Source organism: Glycine soja, chromosome 8 (genome assembly GCF_004193775.1).
Source record: "Glycine soja cultivar W05 chromosome 8, ASM419377v2, whole genome shotgun sequence".
NCBI classification, from domain to species: Eukaryota; Viridiplantae; Streptophyta; class Magnoliopsida; order Fabales; family Fabaceae; genus Glycine; species Glycine soja.
This window is the reverse complement of record NC_041009.1, coordinates 3828228-3856017: the sequence shown is the minus strand read 5'-3', so window position 1 is coordinate 3856017 and position 27790 is coordinate 3828228. Positions and strand designations below refer to the sequence as shown.

Here is a 27790-nt window from a genome sequence, read left to right as displayed (position 1 = left end):
AAATTGGTACTTAATAAACTCAAATATTAAAAACTTCGTACCCTTGCTTTCTGGATTCGAACCCATACCAACAGGCTACGCACAACTTTACCGCTACATCAGGACTCGCCCTCAATAAACTCAAATATTCTCAGGTCAAAATCAAAATGAATTTAAACAAATATCCACGAGTACAAGGCAGAAAAGTACAAGGAAACGATGAACTGAGAAATACCCTGGTGAGAGAAAATAAAAATAAAATGATTCGGGTTGCATGAAAGTGTCGTGCGTGGTTCCAGCGAAGAACCAACAAGAGTGTGAAAACTTTCAATTTTTCAGACATGCAAGTTCCAAAGTGGAAAACAAACAGCAAAAAGGTAAATAGTTTTTCAGAGTTCACTCACTGTGCTCTATACCAAACGCTTCACACTTCTAAAGCTATCATCAACTTGAAAGAAAAATAAAAAAAAGATTACTAATTTGGGGAGGAGACAGTGAGTGAGACACACATGGTGTGAAAAGAAATTCATTAGCATTGTTACAAAGAATGAGAGAGAGGGCTTGACTTGACTGGTGTACTATATTTTTTGTGTTGTGTGTGTGAACTGTGAAGTGGAAGGGGGACAACACCGTATCTGGAAAAATCGTGAAAATTCTATTTAGTTTTCTGATGTGCTTAAATTAAGCAAAGAAAAAAAGCAAAGCAACCACACGTATAGTAATAAAGGGTATAAAGAAACAAACAAGTACATAGTGAGAGAGAGAGAGAGAGAGAGAGAGAGAGGGCACACACACAGATCAAGTCCAAACAAACCAAACTGGTTCCAATTGTTCATTGTACAGCCACCTTCTTCTCTTTCCTGTACAGACAGGTAAACATGGTTTTTTCTCTCTCTCTCAAGAGTCTCAAGAACCCCCCCTTTTTCCATCTCAATCTCTTTCTTATTGGGTTGTGTGCTTCGCTGTGTGTGTATGGTTTTTTGGGGGTCAATCTCTGGCTTTGATTATTATATGGAGGAACTTGCTCTTCTTTGTCCTTAAGCAAACACTAGTTTCACGCCTACTCAGCATGATTATTCATTAGAGTTCTCTTTCCATTTTTTTATTCTCATCCTTAACTACCAAAACTCTGTTAAACACACAAATATTGGCTGTTGGGGAAGGAGAAGGTGGTTCTTTGGAATTTGAGCTCCTTTTTTTTTTTTACATCTTTTGAGACTCATGCTTGTCTCTCAATTATTATTCTTCTTTTAAATTCTGGATCTTTTAGCTTTGAGATTTTTTCTTTTTTGCAATAGGCTTAGCTTCTTTCTTTAATAAGATAAAATAAAGAAAAAGAATTTGCCCAACTGGTCAATCGTTCATTGTTCTACTAGTTTGGTTTTGGTTCTTCTTTCTGAGTTTTGAATCGCGCAAATCAATGCTGCAATGATGCCGTACATGGAGTTTTGTTCTGTGACCTTGAGAGAAAAGTGTCTGTGTTTTTGCTAGTACTAGTTTCAACTTTAAGCAAATTGAGGTTCTCCTATAAAAGCAATAACCAGAATTATTTTTTATTTTTGGGGTTTCTTCCGACTTTTATAGATAATGAATGAATCGGACAGAGAGAAAAGAAATTGTTGGTGATGGGTCTTGGTTTGAAGATGAAGAGCCTGAGGCACCATCCCATGGCCTTGAAGATACATGAGCAAGCGGGGAGCAAAAGAAAGTACACTTTCATTCAGGCACATAGGGCCTGGCTTCCCAAGTTTTTGATGCTGTGGATCCTTCTCATGGCTCTAATTGGCTGTTTCATCTTTAGTAAAATGGATGCTGACACTAAAGTCAGAAGGAAAGAGGTGCTGGGTAGCCTCTGCGATCAAAGGGCTAGAATGCTGCAAGATCAATTTAGTGTTAGTGTCAACCATGTCCATGCCCTTGCCATCCTTGTTTCAACCTTCCATTACTACAGAACCCCTTCTGCCATTGACCAGGTTTGTTTGTGCTTCATCTTCCCCATTCTGCTTTGGATTTGGAACTAGTTATGGAATGTTGTTGGGTTTAATTTTTTAATTTATGATATCTGCATTATATGTTTCTTTCTAATCTAATTGTGCTGTTTTTCTTTCTACTCAGATTTTTGTATATCTTGACTATTGTTCATTGCTCATCAGGAAACCTTTGCAGAGTATACAGCCAGGACAGCATTTGAACGGCCATTACTCAGTGGGGTAGCCTATGCACAAAGAGTAGTTAACTCAGAGAGGGAAACATTTGAGAAGCAACATGGTTGGGTTATAAAGACAATGGAAAGAGAGCCTTCACTGGTTAGAGATGAGTATGCACCGGTGATATTTGTGCAAGAAACTCTCTCTTACCTCGAATCTATTGATATGATGTCCGGGGAGGTAAATTTCTAACCCTGTCAACATTGTTTCTGCTTATGTTATCTTCAGTCTATAACTTTTTAGCTGCAATTTCTCATTTGCATGATACATTACAGGAGGACCGAGAAAATATTTTGAGGGCTAGGGCCACTGGGAAAGCTGTTCTCACTAGTCCTTTTAGGCTGTTGGGGTCTCATCATCTTGGTGTGGTTTTAACATTTCCTGTTTATAAATCTAAGCTCCCTCCAAAGCCAACAATGGAAGAGCGAATTAAAGCAACTGCAGGGTATGTCCTCCTTGTGAATTCCTTTTGGCTTGTCAAGTTTGTTTTCACAAATATTTTTGTGGCTTGTCTCGTGGCTCATACGAGTGGTGATTAAAATCGTAGGTGCATTATTGCATTAATGATGCATTTTAAAAAAAGCACCAGTGGGTAATTTCACGTCTTCTTTTATTTTCTCTAAAATAAGGGTAATAATAAGTCTAAGGAAGACTTGACCTATTCCCAAGTTCCAAGTCTCAATGAGTAAGCCTGATGGTTGCTCTGGCATGAAATATCAATAAATGTCGATAAAAGACTGACTGCACTCTGGCTATTATGTCCATTACTACTTCATTCCTTGCACTGAAGATAAAAGATGTGACAGCCACTTCTGTTTCACTTCCATTGTAGTAGTTATTTTGTGCTACCAGTCTTTTGTTCTTGGCCTTTCTGATTTGTAAATTGAATTCCGAAATTTCATTCTATAGAAAACCTGGAGGATGATGAGTCTGTAACTATGGTTCAATCTAATGGCTCTATGTTTCCCATAAAATTCTTTATGCCATCATGTGTTCAATAAACATTTTAATTGGAAGCAGATATGTTGGAGGATCCTTTGACGTTGAGTCCCTCGTGGAGAATTTACTTGGTCAACTTGCTGGTCACCAAGCAATTTTGGTGAACGTATATGATATCACAAACTCTACTGACCACTTAATCATGTATGGCAACCAAAACGAAGAAGGTGATATGTCTCTTGTCCATGAAAGTAAGCTTGATTTTGGAGATTCATACAGGAAACATACAATGATATGTAGGTAGGTGCTTCTGGCTGTTGTATATTTTCTACAAGAAGTTTCAATGTTTGGTCAGCAGATGCATATCATCAGGTTTTTGAACAGGTATCACCAGAAGGCACCAACAAATTGGATAGCACTTACCACAGCATTCTTATTCTTTGTAATTCTTTTATTAGTGGGTTATATTTTATATGGTGCTGGAAATCACATTGTCAAAGTAGAGGATGATTTTCATCAAATGGAGGAATTAAAAGTGCGAGCAGAAGCAGCTCATGTTGCCAAGTCACAGGTACTTTTCCTGGCATACTGTTAGCACGGTTCATTAGTTCCTTTGATTACTCACGATCACTAAAACTGGTTTTTCTTTTAATATCAGTTTCTAGCTACTGTCTCTCATGAAATTAGAACACCCATGAATGGCATTTTAGGTAACTTCAAGATTCTCTCTCTCCCCCTCTAAAAAGTAACACATTCTTTCAAACACATTCTTTCATACCTTCTGCTTTCTCATTAGTGATGCTGCCATTAAACTCCATTTTTCTGTAGGAATGCTTGGTCTGCTTCTAAAGACAGAATTGAGTTCAACTCAACGTGATTATGCCCAGACTGCTCAAGCATGTGGGAAGGCTTTGATAGCATTAATAAATGAGGTACTTGACCGGGCTAAAATTGAAGCTGGCAAGTTAGAGCTGGAAGCTGTTCCATTTGACATTCGTTCCATACTTGATGATGTCCTTTCTCTTTTTTCTGAAAAGTCTCGGAACAAAGGTTTAGAGGTACGTATAACTGTTGCTAAACCAATTGTGAAGGTCTAAAGGTCATTTTGGTTTATCCAAGTTGTAGAATTTCATAATTCTATTTCATGTTTCTTTAATTGACAACTTTATTTCATTTTCCTCTCTGTTTCACCTTTCCGGGTTCCTATATCATCGGGTGATGATGTTGTTACTGCGATTCCAATTCACAATTCTTCTGACTTGGACTTAATATGGTTTTGGGAAGTATAGCTGGCGGTGTTTGTTTCTGATAAAGTTCCAGATATTGTTATGGGAGATCCTGGGAGATTCAGACAAATAGTAACAAATCTTGTTGGCAACTCTGTTAAAGTAAGTGGTATTTTCAAAGTTAATTTGTCTTATGTAATGCGCATTTGCATTACTAATATTCATGTTGTGTTGGAAATGTCCTTCTAATCTAACTCGTTACAATTTCTTACCTTGGAGAGTGTGTTTGAATCCTTGGAGTTCATTTTCTCTATTTTATCCAGTAATTTATTAGCAAGGTACTCCATGATAACATTACTGATTAATATCTTGCAGTTCACTGAGCGAGGACATGTATTTGTGAAAGTCCATCTATCTGAAAATAGAATGTCCACGATGAATGGAAAAATTGAGAAATTTCTAAACGGAGGATTGGACGAACCTGTGCATATGTCTGGTGGTTATAATTCCAAAACTTTAAGTGGATATGAAGCAGCTGATGAGCGGAACAGCTGGGACAATTTTAAGCATCTAATTGCCGATGAAGAATTTTTCTATGATGCTTCTGTTAAAAGGGTGGCAAGCGAATCTTATGAGCAAGTCACCTTGATGGTCAGTGTGGAGGACACTGGAATTGGAATTCCTTTCTCAGCCCAAGATAGGATTTTCATGCCTTTCGTGCAGGCAGACAGCTCAACCTCTCGACATTATGGTGGTACTGGCATTGGCTTGAGTATCAGTAAGTGCCTGGTCGAACTAATGGGTGGTGAGATAAGTTTCATAAGCCAACCGCAGGTTGGGAGCACATTTTCATTTACTGCAGATTTTGGAACAATTAAGAAAAATGCAATAACTGACATGAAGAAACATAATTTGGAAGATCTGCCTTCCAATTTTAGAGGGCTTAAAGCCATAGTGGTTGATGGAAAACCTGTTAGAGCAGCAGTGACTAGATACCATCTGAAGAGACTAGGGATACAGGCTAAAGTTGCAAATAGCTTCAATAAGGCTGTTTCTTTATGTGGGAAAAATGGTTGTTTGACCTCGGGGTAAGATTTTAATTTCGCTTATTGGTGTCAATTATGAAGAAACTGAATGTGATAATAAACAACAGCAGTATCAACATTTTAGTAATTATTGTTAACATATGCTTATGAATTATATTATAATTCTTAAATCTCTTTAAACTAAATTTCCATCTTCATTAAAATGCATTTTCTAAGTTAAATCAGGGAGTGCTGACATACTGTATACCCAGCTAGCATCTCACCAGATTATGGTCTTCCATGTATAGGCTGGCATATGTAGCATAGTCTTGTCTAACTAAAATGCTAAGTTGCCATATGAATTTTTTCCCCTATTGGAGTTTTATGTGATGTTATGGGAGAGCTATCTTCAACTTGATAACAAACTGTGCTACTTTTTTCAGTGTTATAGAATGGGTCTTCGCAAAGCTTGACGTGGATCTTGAAATTTTAAACATTCTATTTCTCCGTGTTATATTGCTTGTATTATTCCAAGTTCTAATTCATAAAGAAGTATATTAAGAAATTGCATCGACTGTTTTTTTATTATTACTTGAAGATATTGATAGTGTTTTTTCTAGTGAATAAAGGTTGTTCTAAATACTAGTTTAGTTTGACCAGCATCCTTGTAATATGTCAATTTAGACTTCAAATGAAAAATGCAGGTTTGTAGAATACCATTTGAAGATGTGGAATAAAAATACTTTTTTTATGCATGTGTGGTGTTCAGTTCATTCACTGAGTTAAACTGCTTGGTTGTCGCAGATTATTTCAGCCCGATATTATTTTTGTCGAGAAAGATTCATGGGTTTGTGTAGAGGATGGGATCTTCAATGTGTGGCAACTGGACTGGAAACAGAATCGGCATATATTTAAGATACCTCAGATGATACTTCTTGCGACCAACATCGGTAATGATGAATTTGATAAAGCTAAAGCTGCAGGTTTCAGCGATACTGTGATCATGAAGCCCCTAAGAGCTAGCATGGTGGCTGCTTGTCTTCAGCAAGTTCTGGGAACGGGGAAGAAGAGGCAACACGGGAAAGACATGAATCCTAATGGTTCCACTTTTGTAAGAAGCCTTCTTTGCGGGAAAAAAATCTTAGTGGTTGATGACAATGTGGTAAACCGGAGGGTAGCTGCAGGTGCATTAAAAAATTTTGGAGCTGATGTGACGTGTGCAGAAAGTGGCAAAACTGCTCTTGAAATGCTGCAGTTGCCTCACAATTTTGATGCTTGCTTCATGGATATTCAAATGCCAGAAATGGACGGGTATGTTTGTTTGCATTGACTGTTGATTATTTCCCTGTTTAATAGTTATATTATTATTCGTACGTTTTTTAGAATCGTGTCTTGTGTCATGATCGTAATATTTGCAGGTTTGAAGCAACTAGGCAAATTCGGATGATGGAGACAAAGGCAAATGAGCAGCAGATGAATGGTGAATGTGGTGAAGGAAATGGATGGAAAGACAAGAAGTACCATATACCTATATTGGCCATGACAGCTGATGTGATTCACGCAACATACGATGAGTGCGTGAAATGTGGGATGGACGGATATGTCTCAAAGCCTTTTGAGGAAGAGAATCTGTATCAAGCAGTTGCAAAGTTTTTCAACCCCAAGCCTACCTCAATACAACAAAATGCCAGAACTGGAAAAGCAACTTAATGTTAATTGCAAAGTTTTTCACTCTCTCACTACTGCCATTTTTCCTAGTTGGCTGCTAAATGGTAATTTCAATGTGCTTTTTTCAATCAGTTGGTTTTCAAGATATCTGAGGATATGCATGCAATGCAACTTGATACACACACCACGCATATGCAGTGATCATTTCTAACCACCAGCTGAACATCATGAGTAAAAAAAATATGTATACCACTACCCCAACTTGTGTACAGTACAGATTCTCCCACGGGATGAGGAAAATCATGTATATTCAATATTTTTTTTTTATCTTTTGCATCTCTCGATACTTCCCTACTGTGATAAGGGTTTCACTATAGTTTCTCTATTATTATTTTTTTTTTCTGTAAAATTTTCTGGTATATTAAGATTTGGTTAGTTACTATATTCAGACGAAGAAGGTTGGTTGGTGATAATAATACCTAGATCGCATTGGCAGGCACAGCACGGGTGATATGAACATTTGCCATGTTTTCTCGTACAGTACACCCTTCTAATTCGGATCATATATAGTAGCATTTAGAAAACTCACTCAGAAAATAGAACATTATTACTTGCCGTCAAATGAAATTATTCATGTCTTATCTGGCTAGTAAGTCGGTAATATTTTACTATTAATTAGAATGTTGATTTATGATATGGTCACATTTTTCACGGTCAAAGTATTTGGCAGAAAATATGGACATGAGTTAATGAACTAATGGAAAGGCGAATAATATATTAAGAAAATAAGAAATAATAATAAAAGATATATAAAAAGAAATTAGAGAGAAAGAAAGAACAAAAATGCAAAAAAATAAATAAATAGAAAACAAATATATTTTATTTCATTCATATGGAATGATAAAGTATGATTAAAATTATTTATAATTTATTATATCTTCTCAAAATCATATTGACCACATTACATTCTTATTAGAAAGAATGAAATGAAATTTAAGAAACAATAAATATTTACAAAATATTATTGATGAGGATTATACTATAGATCTTGGGAGGTTTTTGAAAGATAGGTGAATAATGGTGGTGGTAGCCACGTGGCTATGGGAGAAGCAATATGAAGCGACATTTGTCAACACATGGTAGCAAGCATAGTAACGTGGCAGCACATACCATATCTCACTAATGACTAAACCAACACCTTTATGTATGAAGTTTTTTGATCTATAAACAATAAACAAAGAAGAAAAGATATATTGGATAGAACAATGGCACACTATCAGAACCAGTACGGTGCAGTTCCTGTTAGCAAGGATCCAATTCAGAAGGAAAAGGAGACTAATGGAGACACCACTGGAATTGCCGTTGACGGAGGTGGTGTTGCTGGCAGTACACAAGTGATAGCAGAAGAAGATTATGATCATAGAAGAACCACCACCACCACCACCACCACCGCTGTGGACAACCATCCCCATAAGAAAGGAATAATAGAGAAAATTAAGGAGAAGCTTCCTGGGACACATCACCACAACAACAAATAGACTCATGCTTTTACTCTCATCTCATCTCATCATCGTACTGTAATAAATGCTACTACGCATATATGTTGCTACTACATACTATATGTATCGTTGAGTCAGCTACTGAATTATATATGCTCCGCTTAGTTAATCTTTATTAAACTCTTTCAAGTATACAATCAAATCTTTAAGTAGTGGTGTAAGGTCCCCTCCTGTCATATGATTGCACTTTACCTAATTCAGAATAATTTATAATTTATTTAGTAAGAAAATTTGTCTTTTGATTTTTATTTTTATTTTGTGTAAAAAAATTTGAATTGTAGTTTTCGTAATTGAGGATAATTTATTTAATGAAAAATTTGTATTCGATTTTTATTTTATGTAAAAGAAAATTAAATCAGTGACAGTTACACACCAAAAAGTATAATTGGTGGCCAATCACCAACGTAATGGTTGGAGGATACTAATCTTTGATAAAAAAAAAAAAAACTTTAATATGTATACCTATTCTCAATTCAAGTTTCGAGAGAATAGTTTTGTATCAGTTTAAAACTTTAGTTCTTTTTTTTAAAAAAAATGCATTATAAACTAATCCTTCTAATTTTTAATCACCAACGCTTAGGGTCCCAATTTTCCCAAGATTTTTTAAAATCATATATATATAAATTAAAAAATTAATTTAAAAATGTATGTTCAGAATTAAAAATACTAAATTTTGTAAAAACATATTCTTTTGTAAATGTGCGGATATTATTATTAACTATAAATAGAATTGGAGAAATAATCACTCAATCTTCAAAATCTGTCTCAAAAATTATAAAAAAAATTATCATTTCTTTAAAATAAGATGAACTAAATTCGTACTTAATGAATTATTGTCTTTCCTGATATAAATTGTCTATTAATCATAGAAAGAACTACAGATATATAAGGGTTTCGAATACTGGCAGACAGAATATTTGAGTTTCGAATCTAAGAGTTGACTATGTAAAGCACAACATGAAAGCAATATTTCTTTTGGAAAACGTTGACATTTGATCTAGGACTTGAAATTTTTTTTTTTAAAAAAAATAGAATTGGAGTTCTCAATATGCTAAATGTTGTATTTTCAATTTATTGACTCCATAGGAAATGAGTAAATTTTGCATAAACATAGTTATTGATCCACTTAATATCTATCAACAGCCACAGCATAAACAAGGAGTCAGAGCTAGGCTAGTAAAGATCACATATATCATATAACGTTGCATGAGGCAGAATAGAATATCACAACCCAAACAAATGCCAATCCCTGGCAACAAATCGCATATTCATCAGCCCTTTCATACACAGTCCACCACCAACCATGTTTCATTTTAAATTGACCAGGAAAATCATAAATCTAACTCGATCCTAATTCCTTTTGTAATTTGACAACTACCAACTACGATTTAATAAGAGATAAGGGAGCTTAAATTCACTTTCAGAAATTCGTAATCTCGAGCTGTTAATAGTAAACATAAAAAGAGAAAGAATCTCTTTAACAGTGCCACTACCCTACAAATAGAATCCTTGGCCCCCCATTTGATGACCAGAAATTGGATAAGTACTTCAAAAACAAATCGGAAACGATAAAAAACAAAAAAACACATTAACACAGCAGATTGGCCGCACGCTGCTTCTGCACCCCACCTTGAAAATATATAGTATGAAATATGAACCAGTTCACACATTAACTACATATTGGAGCAAATACCACAGTGCAGTGCTTTAAGGAAAAATGAAAATCCAAGCCCCAGAACTCGTTTTCAAGTGGGCAACAGAGCAGTAGAGTTGATCCATTCGGGTAGCTACTCTCCTCAGAAGAACCAATTTTCATAAGCACCATGATGAATATTTGAACTTAGTGAATCAGGACCAAACTCATGAGGTGTATTCAAATGGTTGAGGAGGCTGAGGTTCCTCATCCACAGCCATGGCTAATGAAGAACTCTGCAATCCTGTTGCTGACCCACCAGCAGCCGAAGTGGTAGATGAAGGTGTGTCAGTGAGAGCAAGCACTTCTGGCTCAGTAGGACGCAAGTCTTTGAGAAGCACAAATCCTGATGGTGCCAACTTAACTGGAACATATCTGCTGTCCTGCAAAAATTTAATAAACTTCTCCTGTGCAGGAACCACCCTTGCAGGATTAGTCAGAATCTCAAACGATGGCTCAGGCTCTGATTTCTTCTCCGTTGTTGGGCTATCAACCTTCAAAAAAATGAAATTTAAAGGTCATCAAGCAAACAAATACATGTGATAAGTCATGGATATAACAGTCTGTAGACAACAATACTTTGTGTACAATATCAATTTTGCATTGAAGAACAAAGTTCTACCATCACTATGCCCGCATGCAAAAACAATCCAACCAAGAGCTATCAGGGACTGTTTGATCTCCAGGATCAAATCACAGCAAAGTCAGTTTACAAGCAACTTAGTTACCCTCCCCTTCTTTACATACCAAGTCTTAGACCTACTTTGTAACACAACGAAGAAATTACTTCAGTAACAGAATTGCAATCCACAATCCCTATTCCCTCTAATTAAAAATATTAACTTAATACTAGTCACTTAAACTTCTCAAGCTCCCGCACACAACAAAAAATTAGCAACAAATAATTTGGACAGGGAGTAATCAGTACCAACCATCCAGACTAAATGATGAGAAAGAAAACAAGAAATACTGTTCAGACTTATCAGCCAATGCCCAAAACAAATACATATAATATGCATGCTAGCAACTAGCAAGCAACCTAAAGAAAATTTGCAACCTAACCCTGTCTAAGTCTTCTAAATAGTGCCTTGAATTCAGAAATATCTAAGGAATGCCTTCATTAATTATTAATTAAAAAAAATGCATTACCTGCATTGAGTCTCCATCCTTCTCACCAGACGACTTTCCTTTTCCACCACTTGGGGCAGCTGATGCAGAGTCGGGAGCAGATGAAATTTCAGCATTAGCCTTCTGTTCTTCAGCTTTCTTAGCCCTAGCTTTAGCCTTAGCTGAGGTTGACAGAACAGCAGTGGGAAGTTTCACGGTTGAAGTAGTGGTGGGAACAGTAGTAGGCTTGGGGTATTCAAAAAGTGAAGGCTTTGCATGTGACAAGAACTCAAACTTTGGAGATTTCAGATCATAGTTCAACCCAATAAAAGCCGTAGGCGAAAAGGACAGGCTTATAAAATAGATAAGAGGGTACCAATACCAAAACTGGCTGAAAACTGCAAGACCAACCACTGCAGTAATTTTATCATGTTTTGTCTTGGAAAGTAACCTTATGGTCACATTTCTGCCACCAGCATCAAGGATTCCTGATGCCAAAATTGCTCCCATCTTGCTCATGGTATCCTCATGCTTGTCCAGAATAATTTTCTCCAATTGTCGCCTAGAACGCAAGGAATGTTAGAAAACAACGAATATATAGCCATCCATGTCCAAAATAAATAGGACGGACTTACCTAAATGTTCCAACGCGTGAGTCACTAGCTTCACTGATCTGAACCATGACCATAGCCATTGCTATAAGGGCACCTTGACGAACAAAATCAACAACATCCGATGTCAAAGGCTCCAATAAAGAGATAGCCTCGCTGAGACCTGTACCCGCACAGGAAATACCCACAGCAAGAGCTGCTCCATATCGAACATGTGGATTGTAAGATTCTGATAGGAGGGAAACAATTCGTGGAGTCTGCAATAAATACAGCATCGCAAATATCAACAAAATAACCCAAAAAAATGATACAACCACAGAAAGGAAATTCAGAACAAGGGAATATAAAAAGAAAAGGAGAGAACTAACCTGCTCTGGATCAGAGTACAACACAAACCCTAATGCTAGAACTGCAGTCCTCCTGACATCATCACTCACATCAGACACAGCAAAGTGCAGTAACTGGCGAATGGCCTTATTGTTTGCTGTTCCCCTATACGCCAAGGCCAAAGCATACATGCCACCATAACGCAATATTGGATCTTGATCCCGAGTCATCTGCTCAATCAAAGTGTCAGCTTCTTCTTCTCTTCCATAAACTGTAAGAGCTATTCCCAATGCTAACCCCCTGAAATATTGAGCAATCATAAATATCAAAGCAAGAGAAGCCAAAGTTTCACACGTTGTCAAGTGAAACACCTTTACCTAATAATCTTTTCATGTTGAGTCTCATGGGCATAAGTGAGCATCTCATTTGCTTTCTCGCTGCCAGTTCCAACCATGAGTAAGCCCATACTAATACCAGCAGCCTCGCCAGCAACAGCACTATCGGTGTAGAGAACATTTTTTATTTCTTCATAAATATCCTCATCAGCAGTTCCTAACGATGCCAAACCAAGACCTAAACATGCACCATGTTGTATAACCTGCCATAAAATTCATGTTAAATATAACCATAGGTTATTTCTGGTTCTGCAAAAAAGAACATGAGCATTATTTATGAGCACCTCAACAGTAGTACTGCGCAGGCTATCACGAAGAAATTGTTTGATGCCCTCTCCATGGTTAGCATGAATAAGACCAAGGGCATAGAGAGCACCACCTTCTGAGTAAGGACTACCACCAGCTCCAGTCCCACCCTGAGGTAAGTAGGGCGCCATCAGTGACCTCCCCTGCTGCAAATGGCCTCTATGGATAACACCAAGACCAGCCGTTGCACTAAATTTGGCCCAATTAGTAGCTCTGCTCAACCAATCCTAAAATTTTCAAGGGAAAAAATTCTTAAGAATGGAAAGCAATCAAAATGAATGGGAAACCATGGGGAGAGGGGATAAATAGAAAATAAGTTATAGTAACTGACCAAATTTTCCCTGAGGAAAGTATCCACAGTTGTTCCAGCATGCATTATTGCATTGGCATATATTGTAGCACTATGACAGACACTATTCCTCATCTCCACAGACTGCTTTATTGTCTTTAGAATTAGGAGGTCAGATCTAAATGCAAATTGCAGCAAAGCAATGTAAGTGTAAGAATGAAAACAATACGACAGTGAGACTAAAACCAACAATGAAAAGAGGATATTGCAGCAAATTGCCTCACTTGTTATGACTGTAAAGGAACTGCAGAGTCAACTGTATTGAAGTTTCCCCAGACAAAATTCCCCTTATTTTGTTTAACCTCTCAGCATACATGGTTTCAATCGGATCCTCTGGTACATTGACCATAGGAGCAGAATCATCATCAGCCATTTGAACATCATCCTGCCCGCTCGCACTAGCATTTTGAGTAGAGGCTGTCTCACTGGGTTTTGGCTGTGAAGATTCTGAAGGCTGAGACTTAGGTGGTGCAAGGCGATCTCTAACATTCAGAAGAAAAGCTTGGTGTTCATTCTCTACCAGATCAAAAGCTATTTGAAATGCCAAAAGTGCATCATCTTTGTTTTCAGAACGTAAAAGCTTCTCTAGTTTGCTTGCAACACCCTCTGACTCATCCAAGAACATAAGACATTGGCAAATGCTCAGATAATCTGGTGAAGGAAGCTTTTGAAATACTTTAACAAGGAGACGGAGAACCTGGACAAAAAGAACAAGGATCAATGTCAACCTTCTATCAGAAAAACAAGTATTTTTTCACATAAGTTGCAAGTCATGCCACAGAACAGCAAGTTGTCAAAGAAAATATTTTATCCATTCCTACTGTTTTTTTCAGTTCCGTTTCAGATTGTATTTTTCAGATCTTCCACTTCCTTGACCATATAGGCCCATCCAGTGGCCAAATATTCATCTCATTTGAATACACAATTGATAAAGATACAACATTCCAATTAAGAATCAAAGCCCGGAGAGATATTTCAAAGATAATTAAAACTATAACCCACACCAATAGAATACAACCCTACAACTGAATTTGAAAGGAGGAAAAAGGAATGAAAAAATCACTAGATACATACTGTGTATAGGACTCTAATACAACTAGAAAATCTTCAATTCCCTTACCTCCTGTCTGTACTCTCTAAGGTTCACAAAGGAATGAGATACATAAATGCAATATGATAGAGTTCCTTGAACATTGTCACTCCTTGTAATTGCCTCCTCTAGTTTGTCTAATCTCCTGCATTCAATAGCAGTTCCCATAGCTTGTTGGTATTTCCCATCCACGATACACCTAAATTAGGGAAAAGCAACAAAAAGTGAGGGAATTTCAAGTTAAGATGCATTTGGAAACAGAAATCAGTAGAATCATTACAGCTCACTTACTTATCCAACAGCCTCTCCACAATTGCTTCCAACCTTGGGTCCATTTTGATAGATTCATCACTTGACTCTGCTGCCTTAGACTTAAGGCTAGCATATTCATCTATGGCTTTAGCTGAAGATAAAAGAAGATAAACATAACGTCCATTGGAACTTATCATGATTGTACTGTAGCTCAAATTCACTTATATTAATAACAAAATATTTAAGAATACTAAAATGGAAAAAATCAAACCGCCAGCAACTGAACCAATATTACTGATTTAATCTCACTTGCATAAGACAATAGGATGCCCCTGGCAAGGTCTGTATACAATTGACTTATCAAAAAGAGAAAAACAAAACCCAAATAAAACTCTCACCAAGAAGAGTGTGCACATAGTCAGAATCCTCTGAGACATCAAACAGAGGACCAGCTCCAAGGGCATAAGATAACGAATCATTAAGTTCACCCAAGTAATAAAAGACCTGAAGAATTAATGAGTGAAGCAAAATTAGATAATAAAAGACAGGCCATGAAACCAACATCAGTATCAGGGAATAAAAGTTTACAGAACTGAGAAAAAAACATATGTCCTTTGGTGACAGCTTTAAAAGTTGAATAAGATCAAAAGGAGATGAAAGCCGATAGTTATTTCTTATCTCAAATATTATGAAAAACGATCCATCTCAAAGATAATGGTTTCACAAGCAAAAATGGCATCTCATAAATTTTCAATAGAAGACACAAGTTCAAATAATTAGTAGAACAAAAATACCTTTGATACAAGAAGTGCAGCAAGTTGCCTTTGATGTTGATCAAACTCCTCATCTTCATGCAAACTCTCTCTGTTCAACACATATATCAAAACACACAGGTTCAATCCTCAGCGCACACCAAAGATTTAATTCAACCAAACAACCACCCCAGCCAAACATAAGATCATCAAGCCAACTAAGGACCAAAAGCGCCAATAACAAAGACTACAAATTGCAGCACAAAGAAGATTTAGCTAAAACTATTTCCCTCGATTGAGAAGCCATGCTTTCAAAACACGGGTTGAAACCTCGTCCAAACTCTCTGTTCAACACATATATCAAAACACACAGGTTCAATCTTCAACATTCATTCCCATCAAAGATTTAATTTAAGCAAAGAAACAAGGGACAAACAATCAAAACATCAAGCAAAATAAGGACCAAAAGCGTCAATAAGAAAGTCTGGGTGATTTGGGAAGTGATAAGTTGTACAAAGAATATTCAGTTAAAATTATTTTCCCAAATTGAGAAGTCATGCTTTCAAGACCACATCGCATTGAATCATGGAATATTATCACAAAAATTTATACGGGAAGTGGGTTACTACACGAACTCAAAAGACCGGAGTAAATAAAATTTTACTACTAAACCGTAATTAAAATCAAATACAACCCAATTACTGCAATTAAACAGTTCTTTTTTCATCGTTCTTAGCTAACATACTCAGAGAAACTAAAAGGGCACAGCAATTGAAACCATGTTGCTTTCATCTAAACAAAGAAGTATAAAACCACATGCAAAACCCAAATCCAAAGTGGCAAAAACACAGAGATCGAAAAGGAAAAGGAGAATGCGCACATCTTCGGGAGACTGGTGGAGATCTCGGGCCAGAAGGTGTCGACCAAGTTGTTGAGGTTGGAGAGAGCGTGAAGCTTCAGCGAGAGATGTGGCTCGTTCAGCATCGCAAGCATCCCACCCGCGGAGCTCACCAAAGTCGTCGCCATGATTTCGCGAAGAGGAGTGGAATTCGAATAGCTAAGGTTAGGGTTAGGGTTAGGGTTTGTGTTTTGGGACTTAACAGAATAGGCGATCTGAGAAGGGGCAAGGAGTAAGAAGGAGTTGAGAAAGGGTTGGGTTTGTGAGTGTGTACTTTGCTTTTGTATGCTAGGAACATCTTCAATTCTTATTCACACGAAATGGATCAATTTGTCAATTTCTATAAAATATCAATTCCCCTTTTTTTTCCTAACTTTTTATTCCCAAACACCTAATTAATTAATTTTAGTTAATCAGATGATAACTAGGTAAAAAAAAAATACCAATCTCATCGTATTAAAAAAAAAATTCTCACGGGTAACTTTTTAAGAAAACTAATTTATTTGAGACACTTTCAAATATTGAATAAAAATATCTTTTTCCCAAAAGATTCGAACTTTAGCTCCTCCTTTTGCCAAACTAAACCAACTATCCATTGATATCATATTTGAAATTTAAATACTATACATTATACATGATCATTTTCTCGGCAATATAATTTCATTGTAACTAATTGTTATCAAGTAACTAATTTTTCGAAGCCGCAAATTGGCTTTTGGGATATAGACACGTCATTTTTTAAGGAAGCTGGTCTCTGTGATTTTTTATGTATTTTTAAAAGCTTTTTTTAGACTAAGATGTAAATATATTCTTTAATGTTTGACTTTATCATTTAAAATTATGTTTGTATTTTATAACAATAATTATAAAAAAGTGAAAGAAAACAACAATCACATGAAAAATCACCAATAAATTATTGGTTCGAGTAAAATTGAATTATGTTAAGTTCAAATTTTGTTAATAAAAAAATAATTAAAAAATACTTTATTAAACATAATTAGTCAAGTTTTCAATAAAAATTAGTGATCATTAATGTTTGTAGATAATTCATATAAATATCATGTTAACCTAAAAAAATCACATGAAAAATCAATTATTAATTAAATTATTAGCATTTTGCTAAACAAATTAAAAAAATAAAAATGAGTTGACATTTCCTCTGAAAAAAGAGTTAACATCCTCTTTTTTCATGATTTTCATTTACAGGTCAAAATGTCCTCTTTTTTTGTGTAAATATAAAATAAATGGTTTTATTTGAATCTTCTCAATGTAAATATAAAAATTATTTTGCAATAAGATATTTAAATAAGACATAAATATATTTTTCAATAAATTAAATTTTTTATTTGAAATTATGCATTAAAGTTATTAAAATTAATATTTTTAAATATAGACTATGTGTGTCATTATAAGAGACTATATGTGCCATTATAAAAAAACAATAAGGTATAACCAATAATCTCCCTAAAATGAAAACAACTTATGATAAAACATTGCGTGTAGTCCAAGGAGTGGGATTAAAACATGCAATGCAGACCATTGATTTTGAAACCTCCAAAGAATAGGGGTCCACACATGCATGTCTCCTCCACCATTTTCTCCCTTTCCTAAACAAAACAACCTGTATGTGCATATTCTTCATTTTACATTTCGCTTTTTTAAAAAATTTGTTGAGGGTTCATCCTCCTCTTCCTTAAATGCAATGTGATCAACTCCCTTTAAACCCTTTGGGGATTATCCGTTTTCATCCTCATCCTGCTTTGCATTTCTAAAAAAAAAAGATAAACACAAAATGGTGAAGCATGCACAGCTGGGTTTTGAAGGTTCTTTCATTTTTTATCTTGTTTTGGTTCTTTCTTTCCTTGTTATCTCAACTAGGTGTCAAGATGCAGAGGTAATGGGAATATTGAAGATCATGATTAATGCCCCCATTAGCTTCCAATGGACAAACCCAGATGTATGCAAATGGAGACATGTTACGTGTGATTCATCTAAACGTGTGACAGCTATTCAGATTGGGAGCCAGAACCTACAAGGCTCTCTCCCTAAAGAGCTTGTCAAGTTAACATCATTGGAACGTTTTGAGTGCCAATTCAATAGTCTCACAGGGCCATTCCCCTATCTCTCAAAATCCTTGCAAAAGTTGGTAATCCATGACAACAAGTTCAGCTTCATTCCCAATGATTTCTTCAAAGGTATGAGCCATTTGCAAGAAGTGAGAATTGATGACAACCCTTTCTCTCAATGGCACATTCATGACACTCTCAGGGATTGTGTTGCACTCCATACTTTCAGTGCACAAAGTGTTGGCCTTGTGGGCACCATCCCAAACTTTTTTGGCAAAGATGGTCCATTTCCAGGTTTGGTTCTCTTGGCTTTATCTGATAATTTTCTAGAAGGTGCATTGCCTACAAGCCTATCGGATAGTTCAATAGAGAACCTTTTGGTCAATGGACAAAATAGCTTATCTAAACTTAATGGCACCCTTGTTGTGTTACAAAACATGAAGTCTTTGAGGCAAATTTGGGCTAACGGAAATTCATTCACTGGTCCTATACCAGACTTGTCACATCATGATCAACTTTCTGATGTGAATTTAAGGGATAACCAGTTAACTGGTGTAGTGCCACCCTCTTTAATCTCTCTTCCAAGTTTGAAGTTTGTGAACTTAACCAATAATTTTCTTCAAGGATCCTCTCCCATTTTCAAATATGGGGTAGGAGTTGACAATAGCATGGATAAAGGGAAAAACCAATATTGTACAGACGTGCCAGGGCAACCTTGTAGTCCGCTTGTAAATTCTTTATTATCTATTGTTGAGCCTATGGGTTATCCTCTTAAGTTTGCTCAAAATTGGCAAGGAAATGATCCATGTGCCAATAAATGGACAGGTATAATTTGCTCTGGGGGAAACATTTCAGTTATCAACTTTCAAAACATGGGTTTGTCTGGCACTATTTGTCCATGTTTTGCCAAATTTACATCTGTGACAAAGTTGCTTCTTGCTAACAATGGTTTCATTGGTACCATACCAAATGAACTTACTAGTTTGCCTCTTTTGCAAGAGTTGGATGTTTCCAATAATCATTTATATGGCAAAGTGCCACTATTTCGTAAAGATGTGGTTCTTAAATTAGCTGGGAATCCTGATATTGGTAAGGATAAACCAACTAGCTCAAGTTTCATCAACAATGGTAGCAATCATAATACTACAATAATTATTGGTATTGTGGTAGTTGTTGTTATTATACTTATTAGCGGGGTTTTAATACTTGTTAAGTTCAAGAGAAAGTTGGAGCATGTGAGGAAAACTCAAAATCCACCTGTAATTATGGTACCTTCTCGCCGTTATGGGGATGGAACTACTAGTGCATTATTAAGTCCTATGGGTAGTGTTTACCAGGTGGAAGATCATAACATGTTAATTTCAGTTCAAGTTTTGAGAAATGTTACCAACAATTTTAGTGAAAAAAACATATTGGGGAAAGGGGGGTTTGGCACTGTATACAAAGGAGAGTTACATGATGGGACAAAGATTGCAGTGAAAAGGATGCAATCAGCAGGATTAGTGGATGAGAAAGGATTGAGTGAGTTTACAGCCGAAATTGCAGTGCTTACTAAGGTTCGGCATATAAATTTGGTTTCACTTTTGGGATTTTGCTTGGATGGAAGTGAAAGACTTCTTGTGTATGAACACATGCCTCAAGGTGCTTTAAGTAAACATTTGATTAATTGGAAAAGTGAAGGGCTAAAACCACTTGAATGGAAAACAAGGCTTGGTATTGCCTTAGATGTTGCTAGAGGTGTTGAATATCTTCATGGTTTGGCACAACAAATTTTTATCCATAGGGATCTCAAACCATCCAACATCTTGCTTGGAGATGATATGCGCGCCAAAGTATCAGACTTTGGATTAGTTCGACTTGCTCCTGAAGGAAAAACCTCGTTTCAAACTAAACTTGCAGGAACTTTTGGATACATGGCACCAGAGTACGCAGGTTGATCAACATTTAACTTCTTCCTTTTTAATTTGTTTTTTTTACCAAGTCGCTTAGATAAACAATTATTTGATATGTTTGTTACACAAGCCTTTAGTTATTATGCTTTAAAATCCAAATAACACTCGTTTCAAATGTATTCACTTTTGCAATGTGCATGTACAACCATCTGAGGGAAACTTTTTTTGTAATCTATTGTAGCGATTTTACATAGGTTGTAACACTGCTAAAAATTTGAAGGTTGATATTTAGTTTTTAGTTTATAAAAAAACAACTCCAATGCAATTATCATTTACCAAAATGAGTGATATGATTGTCATTAATGGTGTTTACTTGCATTCCCCGTAAATATGCTTTGCAATTTATAAAAACAAGACATTTAGACAATTAGCTAAGGACTATTTTCTTTAATGACCGTGAGATGATAGCAATTTACCTTTTTTAACACACATTTTTTTCTTGTTCAAATACTTTATGCTAATACTCATATGAAAATTTCATGCATGATTGGCAGCCACTGGACGACTTACAACAAAGGTTGATGTATATAGTTTTGGAGTGATCCTTATGGAGATGATAACTGGAAGGAAAGCACTTGATGACAACCAACCAGAAGAGAACGTCCACCTTGTTACATGGTTTCGTAAGATGTTATTGAACAAAAATTCATTTCAAACAACCATTGACCCAACAATTGAAGTTGATGCGGAAACCTTAGTCAATATTAACATTGTTGCTGAGTTAGCAGGGCATTGTTGTGCGAGGGAGCCTTATCAACGTCCTGATATGAGTCATGTAGTCAATGTGTTATCACCTCTTGTTGAGGTGTGGAAGCCTTCAGAAACAAATGTTGACGACATATATGGAATTGACTATAATATGACATTACCAGAAGCACTCCAAAGGTGGAAAGATTTTGAAGGAAGTAGCACCACCCTAGAATTAACATCTCCTTCTTCATCAGTGCTTCTTAATGGAAACAACACAAAGTCAAGCACATAAACTTACCTATTTGTGGTTGCAAGTGCATTTACATCTTCGTATGCACGATCATGCTATATATACTTGTATATCAACTTTGACTTAAATGTAATGACTTATTTTGTCAAGCATGTTTTTTTTCTTTTTCTTTTTAGTCTCACCTTATTGCATTCTTGAAATAATACACTAAGCTTAGTGATGTTTTAAAAAGAAAAAGCTTGATATTTTAGTAGTTTTGATATGCAAGAGAATAGAGGTTTTGAGAATAAAGCTGGTATTTTGGTGTTTTAAACATTTTAACAACTTAATATATGACTATATTAGTACACCATTAAAGCTTGCACTTGAATCTTGTACAAGTAAGGGTTACTGAAAATACCATAGCATCATGAACAAAAAACAAATCAATACACATAGGAGGGTTTGATAACATATATAAACCAAAATAGTGTAGGTCCATAATTTTTTTTTATTGGGGAAAAAATAGTTTAGGATTAATTATACTTTTAGATCATAAACTTTTTACAAATTTCACTCTTAATCTCTAAACAATTTGTTAGTATTTTTTTATCTTCATTCTTTTTTTAATGGTTCTAGTCCTTGTCTTTGAGTAACAAAATTAATTGATGATATAATATTTATGTTACCAATTTAGTAACTTGTCACTTTATTAGAGGATTTGACGATACAATCATATGTAATTTTTTTAAAAAATATTTTTAATTTCTCATAAACTAGTTTGGCATCATCAACCAATCTAAGCATGAGATATTAAAAAAAACATATTTTACTAAAAAAATTATATATAGTTATCCTATTTGACTCCTTAATGACATGACAAATTATTTATCCACCAATGACTATTAACAAAAGAGAATGATAGGAACCAAAAATGTGAAAAAAAATTATTTAGAGACTACAAGTGAAATTTACAAAAAGTTTTAAAAACAAAAAATATAATTAACACAATAATTTATAATATTTTTGCAATAGATAAGATCACAAGCTTTCATACTTTAAAAATTATATGATTTTTTCAAATTATAATTGTCCTCCATACGTTTGCATACTTTAAAAATATTATATGATTTTTTCATTTTTGTTATTATAAAAAATTAAAAGAATAAAATAGTAAAATTAGTATTAATTTATTATATGTTTTTGTTTTTAAAAAACTATTCTATTGGGACAAAACCTTTTTTATATGAGAACAATTTTTTTAATTACACATATACCAGTAACAAATAAATTCTTGGGGACAATTGTTATAAAAAAAGAGTAAGGTCTGTCTTAACCTATTAGCTTATAAAGGGTTTTTTTAGGCTTGATAGAAAATTATTAACTTGTTAAAATATTAAACATAAAGTATAATATATATTAATTTTTTTATTATATTTAAATGAATAAACAGATCGGTCTATCATATTTAATAAATATTCTTATAAACTCTAGTCTAACTTATTTAATTAAATAGGATTTTAAAAAAAATTAAATCTAACTTGTTTTATTAATGAGGTTAAGTCATAGGCTTCTATCTGCGACCTAGTGGATTTCAGAGAGTTTGGTCATAAGCACACTTGAAGAGCCCAAGATTGGAAAGCAAACCCCATCAACCAATGACTAGACTCAATTTGAAAGGCTCCAACACAAGCAATTTTCTGGTTCAGATTTTTTACAAAAGCATCTGTTACTTGATAGTACTAGATAAGCTAGCGGGCTTACTTTGTTGTGCATGAACATGAGCTTCAAAAGCAACTCGATTTGATAGCACGAGCTAACTTCTCCCCCTCATTGCGAAACATGAGCCAACCAAATACATTTAGTATGCATTCCTCCAACACACAATCACGCATGATGTGCAACACAATAAGATAGTTAATTTAAAGGCACGATCAATCAATTGTAAAGAGTAAAATCACAAAAAAATTATAGCTTTCAATCCACACTACCATTTTTTTGTCAAATGATTATTTATTATTAGACAACAAGTTTGACTTTTAGAGCCTTTTTTTTCATGCCTAAATAAAGTACTATGCATAATAGTTGTTATTCTTGTTTTCAGACAAATTTGGCGTACAAATGAACAATAAAATTGGTGTACAAAAGTGAGATATCGGGCACTTTTTAACAATAAAAATGAACAAATAAATAATAATTGTTTGGTTTCCATTTTTATTCCCTGTGTTTTTATTTTCTGAAAATTATTTTTATTTTCAAAAGATTAAAATTTTAAAAATATGTTTGGTTTGAGAGAGAAAGAATGTGATTGAAAGAGAAGCGTATGAGAAAAATTGGAAGGGGCGAGAAGAAAGAAGAAACTGAAAATGATATTTTATTATTTTTATTTTTTGGTTCTTTTGAAAAATATTTTTACTGAAAATGTTTTTAAAAATCCAACCAAACACATTTTCATCATCATTTTTATATTTCCGATGAAAATAAAAACAAGAACCAACTAAATCAAACACCCCTTAATTTTTCAAAATGTAGTCCATTAATTCAAGATAAATGTCATGAAAAAGAAGAATTAAATGTCATGAAATAACATATTATTTTGATAAATGTTTAAGCAAATATTTTTTTCTTTAATTGATTAAAGTTGAAAATTTATATGCATTCACAAATTCACACCCGTCAATATAAATAAAGACATTTACAAAAAATGAATCGTTTGACTATTTGAGAGACAATCTTGACCGTCTTTATTTTAGCCAAATTCACAATATAGTCATGTTTATATATTATTACTATTTTTTTTCTTCAGTATCAATTGATTATATTTATCGGAAATGATAATTTGCACGAAAGCTGTTTTCATCCAGTTAGCAAGAACGTGTATTTTTTTTTTGACGAAACGAACGTGTATTTTATTAAAGAAATCATTTATAGATTTTTTAATTACTAATTAATATTAATAATTACTTTAAAAAAATGACAATCATCTATTTTGATGCGTGTTAAATCTCATGCTGTATAGCACTGCTCTATATTATTTATAAATTTGTATTATTTACATATTGATAGATAGATAAATGTGTGGTCTCGCTGTTGAAGGCACTTAACAAACACATCAATCATACATAGCACTTTCCTTCTTATCTCTGTTCTGTTCGATCATTCAGAAATCACACCTACGTCTTTCATTACGTTCTCAAATTGGTTACTTATGTATCTCTCAGACATTGAGGTCAGTTTTGTTTGCAAAAGTTTCATCATCTTGTTTTCAATATAGGCCTGCTCTGCTCAACTTACGCTTTTGTTTTTCCCTTCCCTTGATGCTTCAGGTTCAAAAATTAGCTGAAAGGATGCTCAGATGGTTAAAAGATGCTGGATATATATTCTTTAGAGAATCTTGTTTCCACCAATCTGGAGATTCAAAGAGAAAATACAACCCTACTCACTACAGGGAACCCAGATTTTACACAAAGGTTTGTTCTTTAAAGTGTAGTTACAATCTTACATCACTCCCTTAGTTTGTGCCAGAAAATTGTTTGAGTTGGACATCAACTTAGGACTCAGTTGGAGTGTATGATTGTTATTTTATGGAGATGGAACCTTTTCTTGATGGAGATGGAACCTTTATATTCAATAAAGTATCTTCAAAGTATTATTGAACTCATTTAATAGATGCACTTCTCTATTGCCAGCAAAAATGTCTTTGACCCTTTATGCTGCAGTTTTCTGATTTTTTCCGTTGTGTTCTATGTATACACAACATTGATGAAGAGCTGTCTGTATTTTAGAGCAAACAACTCCTTCTTTAAAACACTGGTTTTGATGACTTTGATCTGTCAACCCCTTTTTCATCATGCAGGTATTTAAAGAGTGCCATATGAGTGATAATACTGGGAGTTCCTGTAAATGCATTGGAGCTTATGTTCGAAACAAGAAGAACCAAAACCAGGTAATAGAATTGGGTTTCCCTTTCTTGTGAATGTTATCGCTAATTTCTGCTTACGCATTTGACAGACAATATTTGTGTACAATAATATCTTTGTTGCACAGATTTGCTGGATATGGCAGAAAGTTAGGTCACAAGATGATAGGGATTTCCAATGCTTCTAGGATAGAGTTGAATACAGCTACAAGAGTATTTTACGATCTGAACGGATGTATGGCCCAGGCTTTGTGAGCACTGGTGGACTTGGTATGCCTTCATATTTTCCTTTCTTTCCTCGTACCTTGCTATCATAGAGATCTCTCATCTTTTCTTAAATCTGACATAGTATCATAGAGATCTTTCCTATTTCTTAAAATTGACATTGTAGTATGATCTTCCTTGACTGTCCACAAGAGTGATCTCTTATCATTTACTCACTATACGTTACTGGCTGACTTGCTATGTAGTGATTTGCTCAATGACTACAAGGTCTTAATAAGTTATGATTGGTAATATTGATTTTTGATTTGTGAGATGAGCATGTGTGTGCAATTAAGAGATTGGTCAATATTTCCTATCTTTTCAGTCTGAATATGTAGTTTTTATCACTGGTAGAAGATTGTGATGATTGGGGCTACTTAGTCATTTTATTTAGTGTTAACTTTAGACTATTTCATAAACTTGTGCAATGCGACATTTCATCATCCTACTTAACTTAATATAATTTATATTTAATTTTAGTTTTTATAGAAATATGTAACTATACACTTTTATTTATATGTTAAATTTTTTCTCCACAATATAAGGGAGTATAGTTTTTTTATTTTTCTAGTAAAATTTATTTCAAGATCCAACACTGTTCTTGATCACTTAATATTGTTCTAATTATGATAATATCTTATTCTTAGACTGCTTAATATATATTATACTTGGGGGAAAAAAATTTCTTGAAGAATCTATTGTCCTGGTCAGAATCTTGAAGGTTAGGTGCTGTGTGTTTACCGTAGTTGTCTGTATATTTCTAACCTTTGATGTTCTGCTCATTGCTTGGGCAGAAACAACAAAGGAATTTGTGACAAAACTGGGACTAAAGCCTGGTCAGAAAGTTCTGGATGTTTGGTTGTGGTGGTGTTGGGGGAGGTGATTTCTACATGGCTGAAAATTTTGATGCTGAGGTTGTTGGCATTGACCTCTCCATAAATATGATTTCTCTTGCTATTGAACGTGCTATTGGACTGAACTACGCTGTTGAATTTGATTGTGCGGATTGCTATAAAAGAACATTTCCTGAGAATACATTTGATGTAATATACACTCGGGACACCATGTTGCACGTCAAAGTAAGGAACTATGCTTCTTCTTCTTCTTTTTTCTAGTTTAAATTGTTAGTTTTAGTAGTGTCATGCTTTATAGTATTGATAGGATAGTAGGTGTATGCCACTGAAAGTATATAAGTTAGTTATTTAAAGTACCATGAAATGCATTATATTAAATGTGATATGCTGATGAGAAACCAACATTACTATGGATCAATACAGGATAAACCAACATTATTTAGATCATTTTACAAGTGGTTGAAGCCTGGAGGAAAAATTCTAAAGTACAGATTACTGCAAAAGTACTGAAAGTTCATATCTTTAGAATTTACTGAGTACATTAAAAAAGGAGGATATTATCTCCATTACATTAAAGCGTATAGGCAGGTATGGTTGCCTGTGCTATCAGCGACATAATCTGGCTTCTCTTTCACCCATTTGATTTCAACTGAAATTTTATAACATTTCTTCTGCTTGACAATTTCATTGTGCTCTAAATCATCTACAGATGCTTGAGGATGCTTGATTTGATGATATCATTGCTGAGGGTCGAACTGATCAGGTGTGTCTGTCCTTATGATATGATATACTTTGCTTAGTATCTGCATTTTTAGTTGTGGCTCTAGAGTACTAATAACCTCATTACTTGTGTGGTTTAGTTTGTGAAAATGCTACAGCAGGAGTTAGATGCCCTTGAGAACAAGAAGGACGATTTTATCCGTGACTTCAGCAAGGTGGGTTTCGTACTTTCTCATTATGATTTTAAGATAGTTTTGTGATTCGTATTTTATGGCATTCATTTCTCTGTTAAAATCATTCACAGCTGGATTCATTGCTTTCAGGAAGATTACAATTAGATTGTGGAAAGATGGAAGGCAAAGCATATATACCTGGGGTGCGTATAGAGAGCAGATGTGGGGCTTGTTCATTGCCAAGAAAAATTGAAATGCTTTATTGCTATCATATGCCTTGTTCTAGCTATATTTAGTTCCTGTGTAGCCGGAATAATTAATTATCTCTATGTCTGTTTTGTTGGTTTAAAATTCATAGCTTTCGAACTAGAATGATGATCTGCGGAGAGGAGAACGCTCTTCGATTTGAATAACACAATGGTAACTTGGCATTGGCTGCCATGCTAAAAAATAATTTCAACGTCTTGGTTTTTGGTTTGAATATTTGCCATAACAATTGTTCCCCCCCAAGAAAACTAAGGGTACCCAAAAACTTGGCAA

The 27790-nt window shown here is 34.8% G+C and overlaps 4 protein-coding genes and 1 pseudogene across 4 annotated transcripts; 4 read left to right on the top strand and 1 right to left on the bottom strand.

Moving 5' to 3' along the window:
• The first annotated feature begins 396 nt into the window (after positions 1–396).
• LOC114421242 (histidine kinase 4-like) lies at positions 397–7325 on the top strand. Its single transcript, XM_028387087.1, has 12 exons — positions 397–851; positions 1564–1952; positions 2133–2366; positions 2462–2631; positions 3207–3425; positions 3510–3696; positions 3784–3835; positions 3954–4183; positions 4415–4513; positions 4727–5439; positions 6181–6687; positions 6795–7325. Exons 2-12 carry the CDS (start codon positions 1605–1607, stop codon positions 7084–7086), a joined length of 3051 nt encoding a protein of 1016 aa, XP_028242888.1. The 5' UTR covers positions 397–851; positions 1564–1604; the 3' UTR covers positions 7087–7325.
• Positions 7326–8309: 984 nt separating this feature from the next.
• Positions 8310–8582, top strand: LOC114424741 (late embryogenesis abundant protein-like). Its single transcript, XM_028391580.1, has one exon. It carries the CDS (start codon positions 8310–8312, stop codon positions 8580–8582), a length of 273 nt encoding a protein of 90 aa, XP_028247381.1.
• Positions 8583–9990: 1408 nt separating this feature from the next.
• LOC114421241 (26S proteasome non-ATPase regulatory subunit 1 homolog A-like) lies at positions 9991–16669 on the bottom strand. The gene is made up of 13 exons (XM_028387086.1): positions 16366–16669; positions 15528–15597; positions 15132–15237; positions 14773–14884; positions 14512–14680; positions 13616–14088; positions 13374–13509; positions 13021–13269; positions 12719–12939; positions 12383–12641; positions 12039–12271; positions 11446–11965; positions 9991–10790 (listed from the first exon to the last, which is right to left on the bottom strand). Exons 1-13 carry the CDS (start codon positions 16509–16511, stop codon positions 10464–10466), a joined length of 3021 nt encoding a protein of 1006 aa, XP_028242887.1. The 5' UTR covers positions 16512–16669; the 3' UTR covers positions 9991–10463.
• Positions 16670–18066: 1397 nt separating this feature from the next.
• Positions 18067–21478, top strand: LOC114424694 (receptor protein kinase TMK1-like). The gene is made up of 2 exons (XM_028391548.1): positions 18067–20381; positions 20896–21478. Exons 1-2 carry the CDS (start codon positions 18176–18178, stop codon positions 21381–21383), a joined length of 2694 nt encoding a protein of 897 aa, XP_028247349.1. The 5' UTR covers positions 18067–18175; the 3' UTR covers positions 21384–21478.
• A 3208-nt stretch (positions 21479–24686) lies between these two features.
• Positions 24687–27731, top strand: LOC114421240 (annotated as a pseudogene).
• Positions 27732–27790: the final 59 nt, after the last annotated feature.

What these genes read in the sequence shown, in the direction of transcription:
- LOC114421242 (XM_028387087.1), top strand. Translation starts at nt 1,605, where the DNA reads ATGGGTCTTGGTTTGAAGATGAAGAGCCTGAGGCACCATCCCATGGCC. An exon ending in CCCCTTCTGCCATTGACCAG is followed by an intron (nt 1,953 to 2,132) that starts GTTTGTTTGTGC and finishes ATTGCTCATCAG; the next exon opens with GAAACCTTTGCAGAGTATAC. An exon ending in AATGGTTGTTTGACCTCGGG is followed by an intron (nt 5,440 to 6,180) that starts GTAAGATTTTAA and finishes TGGTTGTCGCAG; the next exon opens with ATTATTTCAGCCCGATATTA.
- LOC114424741 (XM_028391580.1), top strand. Translation starts at nt 8,310, where the DNA reads ATGGCACACTATCAGAACCAGTACGGTGCAGTTCCTGTTAGCAAGGAT.
- LOC114421241 (XM_028387086.1), bottom strand. Translation starts at nt 16,511, where the DNA reads ATGGCGACGACTTTGGTGAGCTCCGCGGGTGGGATGCTTGCGATGCTG. An exon ending in CTGCACTTCTTGTATCAAAG is followed by an intron (nt 15,238 to 15,527) that starts GTATTTTTGTTC and finishes TTAATTCTTCAG; the next exon opens with GTCTTTTATTACTTGGGTGA. An exon ending in CTTTCCTCAGGGAAAATTTG is followed by an intron (nt 13,270 to 13,373) that starts GTCAGTTACTAT and finishes TGAAAATTTTAG; the next exon opens with GATTGGTTGAGCAGAGCTAC.
- LOC114424694 (XM_028391548.1), top strand. Translation starts at nt 18,176, where the DNA reads ATGGTGAAGCATGCACAGCTGGGTTTTGAAGGTTCTTTCATTTTTTAT. An exon ending in CATGGCACCAGAGTACGCAG is followed by an intron (nt 20,382 to 20,895) that starts GTTGATCAACAT and finishes CATGATTGGCAG; the next exon opens with CCACTGGACGACTTACAACA.